The sequence below is a fragment of the Stegastes partitus genome, unplaced genomic scaffold (genome assembly GCF_000690725.1).
Source record: "Stegastes partitus isolate 25-593 unplaced genomic scaffold, Stegastes_partitus-1.0.2 Scaffold1605, whole genome shotgun sequence".
In the NCBI taxonomy this organism is placed as follows: domain Eukaryota; kingdom Metazoa; phylum Chordata; class Actinopteri; family Pomacentridae; genus Stegastes; species Stegastes partitus.
Genome location: NW_007579336.1, coordinates 86,394 through 106,828, shown reverse-complemented (window position 1 = coordinate 106,828; position 20,435 = coordinate 86,394). Strand labels below are relative to the sequence as shown.

Sequence of the window (20,435 nt, the reverse complement as noted above, 5' to 3'; positions counted from 1 at the left end):
GAACATCACTCTTCTCCAGCGTGCCAAGGGCCACCGGACATGTGCAGCTGGTTCCTACGCTGGACAGCAGTGACATCCAGACCACGGTGAGGGCGCCGAGCACGCAAGTTGGCTTCTCGTAGGCGGTCAGACAGTCTGAGGTGTGATGCGTCTGTTGTGCAGACCAATAGTCTCATCAGCTGTGTGTGGCTGGTCTTAGGCGATCCCGCAGATGGACGAGCCGGATGTGGCGATCTTGTTCTGGAGTAGTCACACGTGGCCGACGAGCATGAGGTCGATTTGCAGTAGTGCCAGTCTGGTGGAAACGAACTCTTAAACGGCCTATGGTCCGATAATGGACACTGAGCCGTGCAGCTACTGCTCTGGTGGACATCCCTGCATCCAACATGCCAATGGCACTCTCCCGCATAACTTGCAACATCTGAGGCATTATGACTTGTGACAAAAGTTGACATTTTGGGGTGGACTTTTGTTGTCCCCAGTCCAAGGATTGTCCAGCTGTTGCTCATTTTGTCTGATCACCCACTGGACATGCCCCACCTATGCACTGAGTAAAAAAAACAACTCACTGGGTAATGCTCACTGACAGCAAGTTGGATTAAAAAATTAGACACAAATCAAGAGAAATATTACTTTTGTACAATAAAATGTCAGCAAATGCTCATTTACAGTTGCTAACTCCACATGGCAACAGTATTTGGACATGGGGCGTTTATATTTGTGCTCAGTGTAAATGTTCCTACAGGTAAACACTGCCCCCTGCTGGAATTTGTTGACTAAACATGCTATATGTACCTGATTTAATGCTGTTTCACACAAAATAAAAATACCCAGGTCTGAAGGCAGTCTGTCATTATATTATGCAGCATTGCTTAATGAATCTTTCATTATAAGTATGAACATGGGAGATTATAAATTCACTGATGGTAAACTACATTTCCATCAGAACCTGTCTTCTGAATTCAGTTTTGAAATACTCCACAGTTTGAGCACAACTTTCACTTTTCACCTCGCATCCATCCTAATCTTAGCATTTTTGTCAGGATTTCTCTATAAGTCTGCTTTATGTGACCGTCCACGTTCACCCCCCTCCCTCCTCGGGGCCGTGACCGCGCGTTTAAAATTCAAGCGTGGCGATGAAGAAGGCTCTCGTGAGCGCGCACAGGAGGCTTGACGTCACTGAGGCGCCCTGGCTCTCCTGAGCCGCTGCTACTGCTGGCAAAAAAGATGGCAAAATCAGATACACATTTACCGAGAAATTAACATAAAATGACGGTTCTCGCGGCCGGTTCTCACTTGACAGAGGATTCAGCGTCGGCACCGATTTGAGCTCCACCGGACAACGAGAAAGGTAGTTTGTTTGTAGAGGTTTTTTTTTCTCCCTACCACTGGCTATTGTGTTAGCGAGAGAAAAAAAATAGAGATTCTGCTTGACCACATAAACCGGGATGGACTAGCCTCCGTATGTGACGGCGAGCTAACGCTATATGCATTTAATGTTTCACCTCTTTCTTTGGTATTCACATGCCTCGCAGCTATGTGTGTGTGTGTGGACATGTGAATGAAGAAAGCTTAAAATGAAAAGCCGTTGAGCAAGAGGAGGAGGAAAATGGATATGGTTTGATATGGGTGTCTCCAAAGCAGACGCTGTACGGTGTCGCCGGGATTGTGCGAAAATGCTTTAATTCTGGTCAAATAGGTCACATTTTGACACCGCGTACAGCTAATTTATCAAATTGCCTATCTAGCTAGGCTATTTCACAACTTGTATTCCTATTTGTATGGAATTTCCAAGCAAGTCGGGAGATTTTTTTTCCCCCCTCTCACAACGTCCACCATAGACAATCCCCTTTTCCCTCCCTTGCTAGTTTTAATCCATAGCGTCAGCACATTAGTGAAATGATTCAGAATTCATTTTGCAGACAGAATATACGAACTAATTTACACACGACTCGAGCAAACGTGGAATAATTCGGAGTTAACGGGCGGTTGAAGACAAGAAATGTCAGCCGTTACTGTTAGCCGGTGTGTTAACGTGACATTAGCTGCTAGCAAGGCCACGCAGACTGAAGTTAAATGGCTGTGCTGGGAATTCATTCACAAACTAAATATGTGACACCTTATTTAGATCCATCACAGTGGGGAAAAAAAGCCAGAACCGATCATTAGATGCCAGGATTTTAAGTTGTAGGATTATCAAGACGTATTAAACATCACAGCATTCAGCTTTAACCTTTTGTTGAAGATGTTTGTGAAATCACTGTTTCATTAAATTGCCTATCCATCCAGTGCTCTGAAGCAGATACAATACTAGCATGTGCTTTTCCTCCAAAGGACCCCATGTGAGGAGAATTTTGTTCTTAGACATGACTTTTCACAGTTACATAACTGTCTGTACTGCAGGAGGGAAGACTGTGAAACCTACACGCACAGTGTTTCCCAGTTTGATTCGTTTTTGCTCTAATCCTGCTCTTTTGCATGCATTCGCTTGTATTTATAATAATTACTGTTGTGTGCAATTGCTGTGCAGTTTACAGGGAACGCCTGTGTTTTCTGTGCAGGTTGATGTCATCATTTGTAACACTGGACAGCTCCTGTTGGAAGAGGAGAGGCTGTTAGCATCCCTGAGAGTGTCTGAGCTCGGTTGTATCATGAGCATTGTGTCCGCTGTCTCCAGTTGAAGCAGATCACCAACACCGAGGCACAATATCGGGGGGAAGAAGTCACAACGACAAAACCTGCAAGGATATTGGATAGTTGGGGTTGTGCGTCAGTTTGGTGTTAGCTCTTATCTTGTATTTAGTGAGAGATGTACGGTAGTGCCCGCTCTGTTGGCAGAGGGGATGCCAACCATAGTGGAGGAAGAGATGGAGGTGGTGCGAGTAATCAGGGATCTGGCCGTTCCCCTCGCCTTCCCCGTTCCCCTCGGATGGGACACCGTCGTACCAACAGCACCGGAGGCAGCGGAGGCGGTCCTGGAGGAGCAGGAGGCAAGACGCTCTCCATGGAGAACATCCAGTCTCTCAATGCAGCATATGCCACCTCGGGACCAATGTACCTGAGTGACAATGAGGTCGCCATGGCGGGGGACCACCTTCCCAAAAGTGGCGGGACAGTGACGACCATGGGGAGACAGAGGGTGACATATGGGTCAAGAGGTAGCAACAGTGGAGTTGTAGCCGCCAGCACTCCCAATATCTCCACCTCAGTGCCTGCCAACGCTGTGCTGCCAGCAGGCATGATGGCAGGTGATGCTCTAGCTTTTGGGGACCACCACATGGCCTCCACGGTGCCCCACTCTCTAAGGCAGGCCAGAGACAACACCATACTTGACCTGCAGGCTCAGCTTAAAGAGGTATTTTGCTAATATTTCTACCAGTTTGCACTTTCAAAAATGTGGAGTGTAATTTGACAGACCACATATACGGTAATTATGTCCTAACCATTCTTCCTGCTTCCTCAGGTTCTGCGTGAGAACGAGATCTTGCGGCGAGAAGTGGAAGTTAAGGAGAGCAAACTCAGCTCCTCCATGAATTCTATCAAGACATTCTGGAGCCCAGAATTAAAAAAGGAGCGAGCTCTGAGGAAAGATGAGGTTTCTAAGATAACCGTCTGGAAGGAACAATACCGTGTTATTCAAGATGAAGCACAGGTAAGCGTTCCCTTATATTTATTTGTTTCTGATCTCATCGACTTATTTCTTACATTTTGAATGGAGTCATCAAACTGCCTGGGCCAGGCATGCTTGAGTAGAAAAATACATTTCATCCAGTGTGTCAGCTTTAGTACAAGTGTGTCTCCCTCCTATTCTTCTCTGCATAGGTTAGAGGCAGTTTTTGAACATCTAGTTAATCCTCTTATATGCAGCTACTCGTATATGCTCGTGCTTAGTAGATGAAAGAGGGCCCAAGTCTAATGGCTGCATTAGCATCTCTGTATGTTTTAGAAATTGCTGCATGTGGTGAACAGGATAAAATATGTTGAAAAGGTATATTCAAAAGTGGATGTATGCGTAGTAGTTTAAGCACTGCATAAGATGAGAATATTGTTGCCGTGAGCAGTTTCAAAGGACTGGTTGTAAATAGATTTATTATGTGAGTTATGCGCATTCAAGAGCATTGAACATAATGTTCTCTTTTGGTTTGCCACATGTTTTGGACTCAGCTGACGCGACATATTGAGGTGAAATGATCAAAAACAGATAAAGAAAAAACAAACTATGAGCGTGAGGGCGTCCACTAATACGGTGACCGCTTTGATTTCCTGAAAAGTTTTCGGTGACAGCATTTTGTCTAGCTTCTCCTTCGATCCAGGTTCCTTTAGACGGGGTATGAAAATCTAGTATTGATTCCACACACTTCTGCGTCCAAGACCTGTCAAAATGAAGGATACGACAGTGTGCCGGACCTGTTATTGTACAGCTGAATGTGTGTTGCCGTTCATCGAAAGTGGTTGTTTTCTTCCGATGTCAGGTGCGGAAACCAAGTATTTTCATTAGCCTTTCACTCCCTTTTACTACATCTGTGCCAATTTTCTATTTTTAGAGACACAAACTTCACAAAATTCAAGGCCGATTCTTTGTTCCACAGCGTGGGTCTGCCTGCACGCATGCCGTTTCACAAATATGTATTTGATAAGAGTAACAAGATAAATAGAGACAAGGTCTTTGTTAAAACCCTACACTACGATGTAGGACTTGTGCAATTAGGTTTCATTAATGAAGAGAAATCGTCTTTGTTTCGCTGTGATTCTTAATGGATGGGCAGACCTGTATAATTTGCTGTTTTCACTCCTGCTGAGTCACAAAATCACACTCTGGACTAATTCCCAGTAATGCCCGACTAGCGCAGGGCTAATCAGCGGGTGCTTTAATTTAAAGATGTCTGCTTTCATATGTCTGCCTCCACCTCCCACGCTGGCACACATGCAGTGGAAGGCATGGACACACACACACACACACAAGCTCTCAAAGACAATTGGATGATTACGGCTCCGGTTAAACTGCCTGCCCTCATTGAATAGAGGTCCAACTGAATGTGCATACAGTACGTCTGCAATTGTGTGTTTACATGTATAATTTAGATTTTTCCTTACCACAGGGCATTTATTTACATTCCGCCGTGAAAAACATCTGCTGTTACCTTGTGCAATGTTACCATGTGTAGCAGTATGAACTCGCTGTCATCTTTCTCTTCTCATTAAAAAAAAAAAAGGTCAGATAGTCACTGAATAATCACCAGTTATTTCTTGCTAATTACTCCTTGTCACATAAATAAAATATCACATTTATCACAGGACACAGAGAAAGACCAGACATGAGATTTCAACAATAAGAGAGAATTAAAGAAGAAAAACTTTACACAGTGAGCGTCTCTACCATTTTAACTTTTACACAGTATATGAGCAGCAGCAGAGGTCTGATTCATCGTGTTCAGTGTCATTACAAAATGTGACTTGACGGTTAGATCAGTTTAGTTAGTGCATCATAGGTCTTATGCTTTGTGCTCACCCAGACACCTGACTGTTGTCTCTCCTCAGGCAGAGAGAGTGAGAATATGGGGGCTGAGGAAGAGAGAAGGTGTGTGTGTGTGTGTGTGTGTTTCGGTGCTTATCTGTGCATGCATCTGCCTGTGTGTATGTCGGATCGGTGCAGTCACAGCAGTGAGTCAGCCTTAGTCACGGGGTGGAGAGGGTGATGGAAAGGGACAGTTAGCAAGAGGAGAGGTGAGAGTATTAGAGGGAGGAGATGGGGTGAGAGCAGGCGAGGTAGATGAATAGTGTGTTGCTGGTGGAGGGAGAAGGAGAGGATGACAAAGGAAGTAAAAGGGAGGGGGCTGGAGGCGGAGGACAGAGAGAAACGAAGGCAGACACTGACTTCTCTCTTTGTTCTGTCGTCTGAAAACGCTCACAGCTGGTTCAGAGCACAGTGTAACACAGCCTTGTGTCACTGTCTCACAGGATCTCTGCCAAGTGTCCGTGGCGTCAGATGCCACAAACAATGCAATACTATACTGGGCCGATTGTGTTTCACCACTTGTATTTCTTTGGGCATGAAATGTAACACTGTCCACAAAGCCTGCCTGTTGAGGGTGCATCAGTCGAGGCATTGCTAAACTTTCAGTCATGATTAGAGGCTGATTTTTAAACAGGCTGTAACACAATATTCTGCCAGTATCCATTCCCATAAAGTAAAGTGGTTGCAGCCTTGGTATCATTCAAATGATCGATACATTTTTCACTTCATGTACCCCTGTATAAATCATCTTGTAATAAAGGCTTGCAAACGGATAAATGTCAACAAATACATGTGTGTCTTCTCTCTATCCTCAGCATCTCCAGATGACCGTTCAGGCTCTCCAGGATGAACTGAGGATCCAGAGGGACCTGAACCAGCTGCTCCAGCAAGATCCTGCCAACCAAGGAAGGGACCTGGCCCTGACATCTGAACCTACAGAGGAGAACTACCGGCGGTTACAGGGCGAACATGAGAGGCAGGCCAAAGAGCTCTTCCTTCTTAGGAAGACCCTGGAGGAGATGGAGCTGAGGATTGACACACAGAAGCAAACCCTGGGAGCCCGAGACGAGTCCATCAAGAAACTTCTGGAGATGCTGCAGAGTAAAGGTGGATTTAGGCCTTGAGAGAATAACTTAATTAGATTTTTAATTAAGTACCAGTGGAGAAATGACTGCTGCTTTTCCTCTGTTGGCTAATAGTTTCATAATATTCATTCATATTAACTCTAAGCGTCAACAGGAAAAACAGCAAAGTCAGCAACAAGTTTCTTCCATGAGCATTTTAGGTCTCAGTGAGTGTTGGACACTTCAAGCCACTCTGCCTCCACCCTTTATTTACTTAGCTCCATTGAGACTTGGGTCAAACATGACATTCTTTGCTCCATTAATTATCCACCATGTATCATCTCAGCTTAACCAGGAGCTTTTGAACACTTGAGGTCTTTGCATTGGCATCCTTCAAAATAATTTCAAGTTTCAGTCTTGTGAGCACAAAATACCAAAGATGTCACATTTGACAAACTAAATGTTACAGAAAGCCAACTCCCTTAAAAATAACTTAAATAAGTACAATAAATATATACTGACAAACAATTCAGATACTGTGTGCTTCAGCCATTGTTTGCTTTTGTTTCATGTTCAATGCGGAGTTGCTGATCTAGTTTAGGCATCTATGCTTGCTGAACAGATCAGCTTTTGTCTGAAGCATAAAACAGTGAGCCTCTGTGTTTGGCACAGCGAGTTAACCACAGGACTTATGGTTGTCAGGTTGCCTGTTGTAAACCTCTCGTCTACATAAATACCTTTTTACCGACTTCATCATGTTGACAAAGTTGTTGTGTTTGCTGTGCCAGGACCATCTGCAAAGGCATCAGAGGAGGACCAGGAAAGGACCAGGAGACTGGCTGATGCAGAGATGCACAGGCATCACCTTGAGAGTTTACTGGACCAGAGAGACAGAGAGATTACCGCACTAAGAGAGGTACTGTCCAGTACACACAGGATGACATACACATTAAATGTCTTTTGTCAGATTTGACAGTGCACATAAGTATTTTAGACATTCATGCAACATTCAATATCCGACCCAGCAGGAACTCCATCGTCGCTACGAAGGAACCCCCGAGTCCACCAAAACCAAGGCTTTACAAACTGTCATCGACATGAAGGTGAGAATTTAAATAAAGATTGTGTTTATTGTGTGTGGTGTCATGCAATGCTATAAGTGGTAACCTTTCAATGTCAACCCCAGGATGCAAAAATCAACTCAATGGAACGGAGCCTCAGGGACATGGAGGAGGAGCTTCTAATGCTGAAATCCAATGGACTCCTGAGCTGCGAGGAGCGTCAGGAGGAGATGAAGCAGATGGAGGTGTACCGCAGTCACACCAAGTTTATGAAGAACAAGGTCAGAGACAAGCTGATATTGGTTTAGTTTGACTAAACTGCTTTAATTCTTCTTTCTTTTTCAGCTCTAATACATAAAACACATTAAAGTAGGACTCAGATTCCTCCTGAAAAATCTTGATTTTCAGCCAGTTTCAATGTTGGATTCACAGGAAGCATCACTTTCTTGTCCAACCCTCCCTCTTTCCCTTCTGCCTTCAACTTGTATTTTTCAGATGGAGCAGGTGAAGCAGGACCTCTCCAGGAAGGACACCGAGATGCTTGGTTTGCAGACTAAACTGGAAACACTAACCAACCAGTTCTCAGATAGCAAGCAACACATTGAAGTCCTCAAGGAATCCCTCACTGCCAAGGAGCAGCGCGCTGCCATCTTACAGACAGAGGTACAGAAGATGCGTATCTATACTCTCTTAAACTGCATATGGATATACAACAAGGACACTCTGAGGGTACTTATGTGCAGTGAGAGGAGGGATGTAGGATTGATAATGCAGCAAATTAAAGACACACATAAATTGCTATGTGTTAAGAAGATGCCTGTTTTATTTGCTCTTGTCCACAGGCATTTTAAACTTGACCCGTATACATTTATGGCTGTTGTAATTTATTTACCCCTTCCTCATCAGGTGGATGCCTTGCGTCTGCGCTTGGAAGAGAAGGAAGCCACTCTGAATAAGAAGAGCAAGCAGATACAAGAAATGTCCGAGGAGAAGGGAACCCTTAATGGGGAAATCCACGACCTCAAGGACATGCTGGAGGTTAAGGAGCGCAAAGTTAATGTACTGCAGAAGAAGGTGATTTTGACAAAGAACCATTTACAAGAACTTCTGTCGAGTTGCATCCATCATGTCACAGCACGTGTCCTGTGATTGGTGTCCGTTTTGACTGAAGGTTGCTTGTGTTTGCGCTGCAGATTGAGAACCTGCAGGAGCAGCTGAGGGACAAGGAGAAGCAGATGAGCAGTCTGAAGGAGAGAGTGAAGTCCTTGCAGGCAGACACCTCCAATACTGACACCGCTCTCACAACGCTGGAGGAGTCTCTTGCAGAAAAGGTGAATTTACGCAAACTGGAATTTGTTCTTGTGTATCTGTGCATTTGTAGCTATGTACATTTGTTGGTTGGTTTTAGCAGTGAAAGCATATTGTGCGATTGTTTTCTCCAACTCTTTGTAGGAGCGCATCATTGAGCGTCTAAAGGAGCAGCGAGATAGAGATGACCGGGAGAAGACCGAGGAGCTTGACTCCAACAAGAAGGAACTGAAAGAGTTGAAGGAGAGATTGAGCTTACTGCAGGGAGACCTGTCAGACAGAGAGGTGAGAAATGGATGCAGAAAAACAGACAAACTCCGGTGTACTGTGATTCTATTAATACAGTGAAACATTGCTGTCAGCCGTTTCTATTAGTTTGCCGTGAGTCATGGATGCCTTTTATTGGATATAATGTATTTTCAGTCTCTTCGGTCTCATGCTCTGCTCGTTTAATAAGCTGGAACAAGTTCACCTATACCTCTGTGTATGTGGTTGTGTGTATGTGCAGACCTCTTTGTTGGACCTGAAGGAGCATGCATCATCCCTGGCGTCCTCGGGGCTGAAGAAAGACTCCAAACTCAAGAGCATGGAGATTACCTTGGAGCAGAAAAAGGAGGAGTGCCTCAAACTGGAGAACCACCTTAAGAGAGTGAGATGCCTTAAACACAGACAACCTATGTGGCTGACTAAGCTTGATATGATGCTGTTCAATATTTATTTTATATAACTGTGATATAGCTAGAGCTTTTTTGGTCCTTGCCCGCTGACCCTGAAGTGATTTCTAACCAGAGTCTTCTCTCCGTCAGGCACAAAATGCAGCACTGGAAGCTCAAGCCAATACTGAGCTAGCTGAACGAATTAAGAACCTTGAGCAGGAAGTGGCCCGCCACAGAGAGGATTCTGGGAAGGCGCAGGCTGAGGTGGACCGCCTCCTTGAGATACTTCGGGAAATGGAGAATGAGAAGAATGACAAGGACAAAAAGATCAGTGAGCTGGAGAGGTGGGTGAATGTTGTCAGTGTGCACGCTGGATGTTCAGGGGATGGACACAATAATACAATTATAAATATCAAGTAACTGATTAGGAATAATGTAGGTCCACAGTTTGCTTCCATAAAAGAAAAATCCTCACACGATTATAGGTTCCTCTGATACAGACTTCAAATTCTTCAGTGCTGAAATATGCAGACATCAATTCTCGACCGCCAGGGTTTTTCCCTCGTCGCTGTGCAATAGCTAATATATGTTTGCCATTGATTTTTGTATGCAGCAGCTTCCTGGTTGTTAGCTCTGAAATGAGTGTTACAGAATTTCTGATGATTGATTCTGTTTTTTGTGGTGATCGCAGACTGTAGTTTCCATCCGTTTCTGCCTGACCCTTGTTCCTCACAACTGGTACAAATTTTCCATCGATGACATCATGTCACTGTGGAGACAGTTGCGGCAGATTCATTATATTTAGTCCAATTTGGCCATCTGCCATTTGGCACCTCGGCAGTATTGGTTTAAGAGCTTGTGTGGTGCAGTTTGTTAGCAGATTTCATAATAGTGTTTCTGCAATGTTTGTTCTCTTTACTGTATGGAATGAACCATGTTGCTTTATGACAGAGGTGTAGGAAAGATGCTGTATAATCCTAGAGCTGATGTGCATGAGCCCCTCTCTCTTTTTCTTCATATTTGCTCTTCTTCTTAGTCTGAGTCTGCTTTTCTCTTTACTGCTTTCTTGCCTTTACACTGGGAAATTTCTCACCCCACCAGTTTGGCCTCCAGGTTAGTATTCGCACCTTCCTCTCCCTCCGATCATGACACCTTTTCTCTCTTTGTCCTCTTCTCACATTTCTCACCCTCTATTTCTCTGCACCTCTTGCCACTCTGTGGAGCTGCAAGCAATCGTCTTTTCTTGACACATTGAACTCTATGTCTCACCTCTTTCTTCTGCTCAGGCTCATTTTTCCTCTTTCACCTTCTTATTGTTCTGTCTTTCACCCTGAGTCAAATCTGAGATTGACTCTCTGCAGGGGCTGTCTAAAGTTTTAAAAGGCAACTCTGTACGGCTGTATCTTTCGTTTCAGTGTGTTTTTAAAGGGCAGCTTTTCATGGGATTATATCTCTGTGTGCCCACGTTGTGATTTGATATTTGCTGCCTGAAATTGTATTTACTTTGTGCGCACTGATCAATCGGCTACAATCATAAAGTTGCAATATCTGAGTCATCAAGTGGCTCATACCTCATATACAATGTTTATATGTGGTGCCAAGACTATATTTGCATGAACTCTTTTATTTACTTATGGATAGGCCATCTGAGTCATGCACCAATAAGCTCAGTGTGTTAAATAATAGACTGCTATATGGGAAAATGCTTCCTGTGCGCTTCACTCTTTACATTTAATCGGATCCAAAAATGTAAGATAAGTGCTTTAAAAACACTATTTATGTGCAGAAATTGTCCCCACTTTAATTTTTTGTCTGTTTATAGTTTGAAAGGTAAATGTTATATTTACTTGCCAGGTTGGATTGTTTGTGCTTTCTCTCCAAACGGAATATATAACATATCTGTGTCCTCCTCTATCCCACGGTTCTCTTGTAGGCAAATGAAGGACCAGACGAAAAAAGTGGCATCATTGAAGCACAAGGAGCAAGTGGAGAAGAGCAGGAATGCTCGACTCATGGAGGAGGCCCGGAAGAGGGAGGACAACATGTCTGAGAGCTCTCAGCAGGTGAAGGTGAGGCTTGCGTGTGGATTGCTTGGACCATACGCGCCCTGTAGGAAAGTTCACATTTGCTGGCATTGCTTTGCTCCGTCAGTGTCTAACGAAGCAAATTTGAACTCTTCCTGCTCCTCTTGTAAAGGACACTCTGCGTCAGAAGAGCGAGCGCATAGAGGAGCTGGAGGAGGCCCTGAGAGAGAGCGTTCAAATCACCGCTGAGCGAGAGATGGTGCTCGCACAGGAGGAGGCTGCCAGGTCACTCCAGGAGAAACAGGTACACCACCCACACAGGAACACACACGCATGACAAAGTAATATTAACCAAGCAACAGGACCACGACCAAACTCATCTAAATACTTAAAAACAGGAGCAACTTCATGTACTGCGATTCTTTCTGTCACCTTTTTGCTGCCGCTGTGGTGTCACTGCTCCTTTCTCCACCTCCCTCCTCCTCTCTGGCCTCCTTCTCTCTCAGTTCTTTCATCTTTGCTTGTCGTCTTCTCTTGTTTTCTCGCTGCTACAATCCGCCTCTCAGAAGCACTCACTCAATCCAATGCATGAGTCCAACCTCGCCCACTTTAAGTGGTCTAAGGTATGAGCCCAGTGTGTGTGACCTCCATCAGTGAGCAACCACACTTACAGAGGGTGGACACAATCAAAGCAACACCTGTACAATTCATGCAGCCTTCATGCAACAGCCCTGCAATGGACACGTTTGTGAAGCTTGGTAACGTTGTTGGAGCGCATGTTTTTGTAAAGTGTTGCTGTTGTTTCCAGCCCGTGTAATCTTTGTGCCATTTTGTTTACCTGCTGTTTGCTGGTAAAATGATGCGGCTTTGCTCCTGTGTCAAGTAGCCAATAAAATTGACACTTAGAGGATGAATTAATAATTAATTCTCTCATTCAGCCAGATGTGATTCAAGTATGTATTGATATTAAACGGCATCTTTTACAGTAAATAACAGGTAAATGAAATCTACTGCTATAGTTAAACCACACCTGTGTTATCGTTGATCCCCCAGTCAGTGCCTTCTATAAATTCTACTGCACCTCCCTCTTATTAGAGCAGTTCGCACTGACAGATTTCTTTTCTTAAAAAAAAAGGCCCAATGCTTTTACAAAAGCCTTTCAAATAATCCGTTTTGCTTTATTGATCGTTGAATTGTTTTGTGTTGGTGTGTGTCCCCAGATGGAGGAGCTGCTGGGTGCCATGGAGAAGGTGAAGCAGGAGCTGGAGTCCATGAGGGCCAAGCTGGCCTCCACCCAGCAGTCTCTGTGTGAGAAAGAAGCGCACCTCACAACCCTGCGAGCTGAGCGCAGGAAACACCTGGAGGAGGTGCTGGAGATGAAGTAAGGCTCGTGTGTTTGCGCGTGCACACATACACAGTAGGGTGGCATAGACTCTGGATTATTGATCGCTGCCTTAATCTTGTGAAATGTCATCCAATTCTGGCTTTTCCCAGCTGGCAGGCCGATGTTGTGCTATGAATAATAAATGATAATTGAGCTATTTACTTGTGTGGGTAAATGCCATGTTGTTTCACTTCCACCTAAAAGGCAGGAGGCGCTGTTGGCTGCTATCAGTGAGAAGGACGCTAACATCGCACTACTGGAGTTGTCCTCCTCTAAGAAGAAGAAAACCCAGGATGAGGTGGCTCTGCTGAAGCGGGAGAAGGACAGACTGGTGCAACAGCTCAAGCAGCAGGTGAAGAGAGGGGCTTCTGCTTTCTGTGGAGGGATATACAGGACTGAGGCACTACAGTGGGTCAAGGACTCTCACCATGGTTACTCCCATTCAAGTATAACATGAATGTATAATTCAAGAACTCAGTGTTCCTGTCAAGGTGAACCTGCAACGAATGGACACTAGCTCAGTGTGACTTTACAGTAACAGCAGTTTGTGTAATCAGCAGGAACGCTGCAAGGTGACCTGCTAAAATCACAGTAAAGTATGTCCTGGCAGGGACGTAACTTTTACTGTTCGCAATAATTTAAAGAAAAAACCAGGGACACACTTCACTATGTTGCTGATTCTGAACATGAAGTAGATTTGAAAACAAGTGGGTTGACATAATTCTCTAACGCATCAGATGTTTTGACCAACAGTTCATAGCAATTAATGTCCTTGTTTTGCAGCCTGTAGCAGAGGAGACAAAAAGGATTTTCTTTAAAAAACCTTGAGCATATAATAGCAGCTTCAAAAATGTTTCCTAATGCTGCCGTTGTGACCTAGGGTCTGATACAATGACATGTCGTAGTCTTGGATGTAAAGCTGGTGGGAGACTTTTACATTATCAGCTTAATGACACACATCCTTCTCCCTCCTCTGCAGAAACATTTTCATTTATGTCCATTAAATTAAAAATACCTCTCTCTCTTTTTTTTTTTTTTAGTTTTTATCCCTACTAAATGTCACATAAAACAAGCACTTAAAATGCAGGTGACTTCTAAGGCAACATGTGAACTAAAAAGAAACTAGATCCTGTATAGGGAGGTGCAGCCTCTTCTATTTTGTCCATAAGGGCATTCCCAGACCAGGTAAAATATGTCCTAATACAAAACTGACACGAGCTATCGTAAAAAGTGAACTACTGAATAGAAAAGACAAAAACATCGACACGCAAAAACAATACTGAGGTCAAAATAAAAAGGGAATCCACAGCTCCATGTGTGGAAAAAGCTCATGTTTAAGTAATAAAATGGATGGTTGCATTATATTTATGCATGCTGGCTCATTGTCGTGGCTTATTAGGATACCTGGACAGAACCTTGAGGCCTTCAATAATGTTACTAGTAGCACCTGTGCTTTTCTTACTTTGAGTCAAAACATCTGCTGTGAAAATGACCTATGATCTGATTCTTGCTGGTTTACTGAACTCACTTCCAGGATGCAGCAGAGTAGCAGAATCCCAGCAATTAAGCTAAAAAAAAAAAAACAACTGATGACCGGCATGACTGTCACGCTCCTTTTTTGTTTTTGTAATTCTCTCCATCTTTAATTTACAGACTCAGAACAGGATGAAGCTGATGGCAGACAACTACGAGGACGACCATCTGAAGACTGCACCTGATCACACAAATCACAAACCCTCTCCAGATCAGGTAGTTTGATTCACCACCAGTCACCAGTTAGCTTTGACAATGGCTGTTTTATACCACCTGCTATACCAGCAGTGATGTGGTCAAAATGTAGTATGGACAAATAAAAAAGAAACAAAATCTGCAGTTTGCTAAAAAATCTCTGTATGTTTTACATCAACAGTAAGATAATATTACTCTTGTAATGCAACATAAATATCAGGAGAACCAGCATAAACTCATGTTACATTTGCAGTAAAGTTATGCAACAAACCGTAGCTCAGTCTGGTTCTTTGCAATCGTCAGACTCATGAGGTAAATGTTCATTAACATTTTTAGCTTCTGTGGGATTTTTTGGGCATAAGGAAGTGCCACTGTGTTATTGCGTCAGCTTTTCAAAACTGTACACCTGCTAAGCCTGCTGTAGCATGCTGCAATATAAAACAATTTCACAGTTGTAGTATACATTTTGCAGTACATCCTATATAGTACCTTTATCAGAAGTCTCTATTTAATCTCAAACAACTTCCCTGAAATGTCTGCCATCAATTGGTTAACAAGGTAGTGTCTGGTTGAAAAGGACTAACATTATTGACATGGAAGTTTTCCTCTGTTTTCTTCTGAATTTTTACTTTCCTTGTCTGCTCACACACTAACCAAGTGTTCCTTTCTAATGCTGCAACTGCCTCACCTTGTGGTGATATCAGGATGATGAGGAGGGTATTTGGGCGTAGCCAACCTTTTGCCCTCACCCTCTCTCTCTCTCAGCCATTTTGTTCAGAAGGGTGAGCTCGTGTGAAAAGCCAGAATCTGTCGCTCCTTTCTTTGCTGCTACATCGGCATGTTTACTCGTCCTTCATTCATTTGTGGTTTTCTCATTGTCGTGTCAGTCCTCTCTTTTTCATGTTGAAGGTCACCGTCCTTATTGTTTTCACAAATTCATCCTGTGCTTCAACACTGTTCATGTATTGTTTTTTTTGTGGGTGCGGCAATGTGGGTTAGTGTTTCAGTGGTGTGTGTGTGTGTGTGTGTGTGTTTTGCATGTGCAAGCAAAGGGTCTCATCATCTCAATCTAAAGCATCGTAGTTTTGCACACAAACAGGTGTCAGATATGGGTTTTAACTTCAATGTTATCAGTGTTTGAGTAAGTTTGTTAGAGCTACATAGACATACATATACGCTGTTTATTTATGCAAGAATATTGGCTTTAATGTGAGATGGTGATGGATCGGTGAGCATGCATGCAGATGATGATGCTTTGTTTTTCTCTCATGGAATCTGTTGTTGCTTTAAATGGAAATGGTGTCTTGAGCTTGTTACTCTCATTATGTTCAACAGTTGGAATATAGCTCTTCTTTGTTCTTCTTCTGGTGTGAATATTTCCTTGTATTAATCTGTATCTTTTCCTACGTTTCCCCTCTCTCCCTCCCTCCCTGCAGATGATACCCCCTCTTCTAGCCTTGTCCCAGAACCGCAGTAAGCTCAAACTCTACATCGCCCACCTGACAGACCTCTGCCACGACCGGGACCCCAGCATCCTCAGCCAGCTCACACCACCCTCTCACTACCACCACAGCGACCCCGAAGACTGGGAGGAGGAGCTCCAGAAAATGAGCGTGGAACAGGTAATGGAGGAACTCCTTTGTCTGTACATCACGTCATATGGGGTTTATTCATGTTATGTATATATGAATAAATATATGCATAATATTTGTTAAAAAAAATAGCACGAGACATGTTAGGCCTGTTTTAGGGGAGGTAGGTTTATTTGTGGAGCTCCTATAAAAAAAATAAAATAACATTTAAAATCACAAAGAGAAGTTGGTCAAATCAAGTGCAGCTACAATCAAATAAAACACACATAGAGAATTTTAGACAAACAAACACAATGCTTGTGCGAACATTTTAATCCCAAAATGTATTAAATGAAATGTGAAAAGTGTAGTAGGGAAAACTGATCAAAGAAACTGAAATTTCGATTGCAAAGTGGATTAAGTTGGGACACATTGATTTACCAGGAAGTTAATTTCAATTTGCATGACTTGCTTTTGCTTATTCCTGCTTTAAGAACCCTGTCAGTCACAGCATTAACTCAGGGATAGTTGGGTTGCTTTGGTTGTTTGAGGTACTTATGGGCGGTCAGTGTATTTCCTACAGTAGATCATCACCATTGGAGAAGCAGCCTGGAGAACAAGCACGGAAGCTAAACAATGAGCAGGATCGACAGCAAAATGTGTTTTATCCACGTAGAACAGGTCCACTTTAAAAAAAAAAAAAAATCTATTTTAGTTTTAAGTGTGCATTATATTTAGAATATTTTCACTGCTTTACCTTGAAGAGCAAAATTAGCTTATAGCTTGACAAGCATGTGAAAACACAAAAACAGACAATTCACGTGTTCTGTGAGGTGAAATTAATGTTTTTGCAACGTTGTCTGGTCTCTCTGAAGACAAGTGTTGCCTCGTCAAAAAGAACGGACTGAAGGTAAAGCAGTGAAAATATTGTAAATATAGCACAAACTGGTAAAGATTTTTTTTAAGGCGGCTAAAATACGTTTTGTCTCTGATCCCGTCCACAGCAGTTCATTTTTTTAGCTTTCATGCTAGGATTTCTTTCTGCTTCTCCTAATCAGGGGAGTTCATGACCTGCTGTAGGTAATACACAGAGTGGATACGTGCCTCGAACAAGCCCACTTCAGAAACTAAACCATCACTTTAAAATGTGGAGGTAGAGTTTGAAGAATTTGTTTCACATGGAACAGTTGTTTTTCTTCAGTAGACGAGTGATTGTTGTGTATGAGTTTTCTGATGCCACGTTCATGTCTTCAACCTTGCTAAATATTTCTCATTTTTTTAAACGAAGCAGAATTTTACTGATCGCTGTATTGAAATTGTGATTTAAAAAAAGACTCTAATTCTTGCTGCCTTGCCTGCAGTTGGAGCGGGAGCTGGAGGTGTGTGAGAAGGAGAGCGGAGAGCTGCAGGAATACGCCAACTCTGTTCTCCAGCAGATTGCAGACTACTGCCCCGATATCCTGGAGCAGGTTGTCAATGCCCTGGAGGAGTCATGCTGACAACTCTGACCTCAGACATAAACCCGGCCGAGCCCAGGTGCCCCCTACCTCCACCCAGTAAAGGCTCCTGGAAGGAAGAGAGAAAGCTGGGGGCATTATCTCACCCCGCTGGGCTCTTCTTCTTTGTCCCCCTCGTTTACCCTGCAACAAACTCACAGGACTCTTGAGTGCTTTCCTGTCTCATATGCTGCTCTAATGTCAGGCTGGCAACAAAAAAAAAAAAAAAAATCTAATTAGGGATGTTCACAGAGGCTGCACTGCAAACCATCGTCTGCTCATTTATTGACAGCCACGGCAGATGGCGAAGTTACAGTAGAAAGAGAAGAAGTCAAGTACAAACCTCACGACATGGTTGGCATTCATCATAGCACACAGGTGCGCTGGGAGAGAAAGGCGATCAGATTAAATGAGCAAACTTCCGCACAAAGTCTTGGAGTGTACTGCCAACCTTCCTCTCCCTAGACTGCTTCATTCAGAGCAGGAATTGCCAGATGAGGCACAGTTACCTCAACCCACTTTCATCTTTTACTCCTACTCATAAATCTCTCAAGTTTAAAGGGGTACATTTATTCCCTACATGGGACAGGAAAGCACTTTTTTGTCTTGGTGAATTAGGGAGCTGCTACATCTAGAGGGGGGCCGAGAGGAGCCGAGTTCAGCGGTTGCGTCACGGAGCCATGCAGATGCTTCTTTTTGTATCTTAGTCAGTGTCGCTACCCAAGTAGTAACACCTATGAAATGCCACTTTTAACCAGCATGTTCTCTGAGCTGTGGATTTGTCCGTGTAGCTAGGATTAGGTTGTAGGTACGTTACTGCGTCGTCTGTGGCTGGGTCATCGGCATTAGAGGGGGATCAAGTCTCGACCTTTGGCGCGGATCAAAGATCAGATTTTTAGTAACACAATATGTTCTCAATGGATGAGAGAGAGGATCTTAAAAAACAAAACAAAAAAGAAAAAAGCTTTTATTAATGGTGACGTATTAATTTTTAGATGGTTTTGCACACAACGTCCACTTGTTTGAGGTATGCAATGTTTCTTTTGAGAACGTTCTAGTGGCCTTGGAGCATGCACAGAGATCAGTACTGGACCTAACGCAGGGATATTTATTCCTCTGTAAAATTGGTGCTAAGGCATGATGTAAGAATTTTTGATCTGATCATCCAGTCTCATCCAAAGTTTCTATAGACGTTACTTAAAGCCCACCTGATCTTTAGTTCGTCAACTGAATCACTGAAGAATACAAGCGATAAACTCCTTTTTTTTTTTTTCTTGTATTTTTCAGATCACATAGAAAAGAAAAAAAAATACAAGCGATGCCTCCGTTGTTGTATTTTTTGAAATCTTCAGGGCTGAGGTTTTTAATTACTAAGTGCATCTACATTTACAGGAAACGAAAGTCACTTTTCAGCAGATTTTGACTTTTTAGATCAGTTTGTAAATAACGTGACATTTAACACGTACAGTGACTGAATAAAGGTAATTAAGTGGAAGGTGTTGTGCATTCTTTAAAAAAAAAAAAATCTGAAAAGTTAAAAGCAGTGCAGTTGTCTTTTGTGTCTAATTTTGTCCTCAGGACAAAATGTGTGTGTGTGACAGTACTGCCATAACTTGCGGAAAGTCATGTTCTATAGAGATATATATATAAATATAATACATATATATATATAAAATGTTTACTGTATCGATATGCATTGAATGTTTGCACAGAATCTTGAAGAGCAAACTGCTCTGAACAAAATGACCGTGGAGTTAGTGTCCTCAGCAGAAACTGAGGAAAGAAGTGTCAAAAAAAAACCTTGTGTCAAAATAATGTGTGAACTGCAAATGTTTTCAAACCGTGACTGTGTGATGGGAGAGTACTTTTCTTGCATTTATTTCTAATTGTCATTTTTTTATATCCTTTCACCAGACGGTGATGTAAATGTATTATGCTGAGATTCCAGTGTTGTCGTATTTTCGTTTATGTCGATGATTTTCTGTTGGTTGATGTCAAAGGCAGACTGATGGATAAAAATAAGTCTCCAACCATCCTGGACCTCCCGCTGGTATAAGAGGAACACAATGTTACACAACAGTAGAACTGCGTCAGTATACAACTAAAAATAGATGTTTTCTAGCAAACTTCCTATGTGTCGTAGATTTACAGATCAGTTTGGGAGGGAACCTCAGAGGATGCTGGCGAGGTGCTTGTTTTTTTACTTCTCGTCTGTCAAACCTCTCAGTGGAGATTCTTTTTCTTTCCGTTCCTTGTAACCCGTCACCGCTGGGTTGAGAGGAAAGCATTTTTTCAAAGTGTTTTCTTTCCCTTACTTTGGCCTGTGTGTCCCCGCCCTTGCCTTAATGTCTGGTCATCTCTTTTTCTTGACTCCTTATTGCGGAACACAGAGCTGATTAAGGGGCTTCTGTCGAGTTCATGGTATTTGTTTATTTTTTGTTTGTTTGTTTTTTGGCATTTGTATAAGAAATGTACTGCCTTCTGTCTGTTCGTGTTAAGAATCAAACTGTGTAAAAAGAAAGCAAAACAGACATGTTTGTGAGTTATTTGGATTTTGTATGTATGTAAATAAATAAATTATAAGCCTTGTTTTCTTGTCAAGTATTTTTGGCTGCCATGTACAGTGTA

The 20,435-nt window shown here is 42.9% G+C and overlaps 1 protein-coding gene across 2 annotated transcripts; it reads left to right on the top strand.

The window, feature by feature from the left end:
* Positions 1-1,218: 1,218 nt before the first annotated feature.
* Positions 1,219-20,396, top strand: LOC103371541 (ELKS/Rab6-interacting/CAST family member 1). Of its 2 annotated transcripts, none has more exons than XM_008300899.1 (20): positions 1,219-1,351; positions 2,562-3,355; positions 3,464-3,652; positions 6,331-6,622; positions 7,368-7,495; positions 7,608-7,682; positions 7,766-7,921; positions 8,136-8,303; positions 8,547-8,714; positions 8,834-8,971; positions 9,093-9,233; positions 9,457-9,597; positions 9,755-9,948; positions 11,538-11,673; positions 11,801-11,932; positions 12,849-13,009; positions 13,217-13,364; positions 14,666-14,761; positions 16,177-16,362; positions 17,673-20,396. In XM_008300899.1, the coding sequence occupies exons 2-20, from the start codon at positions 2,810-2,812 to the stop codon at positions 17,808-17,810; spliced, it is 3,333 nt and encodes a 1,110-aa protein (XP_008299121.1). In that variant the 5' UTR covers positions 1,219-1,351; positions 2,562-2,809; the 3' UTR covers positions 17,811-20,396. The 2 variants fall into 2 exon arrangements, with proteins under 2 accessions (XP_008299121.1, XP_008299120.1); XM_008300898.1 differs by having other exon boundaries at positions 7,605-7,682.
* The last annotated feature ends 39 nt before the right edge of the window (positions 20,397-20,435 follow it).

Coding starts and splice junctions, on each gene's coding strand:
- LOC103371541 (XM_008300898.1), top strand. CDS start 2,810: ATGTACGGTAGTGCCCGCTCTGTTGGCAGAGGGGATGCCAACCATAGT. Junction 13,010..13,216: donor GAGGAGGTGCTGGAGATGAA/GTAAGGCTCGTG, acceptor TCCACCTAAAAG/GCAGGAGGCGCTGTTGGCTG. Junction 14,762..16,176: donor ACAAACCCTCTCCAGATCAG/GTAGTTTGATTC, acceptor CCCTCCCTGCAG/ATGATACCCCCTCTTCTAGC.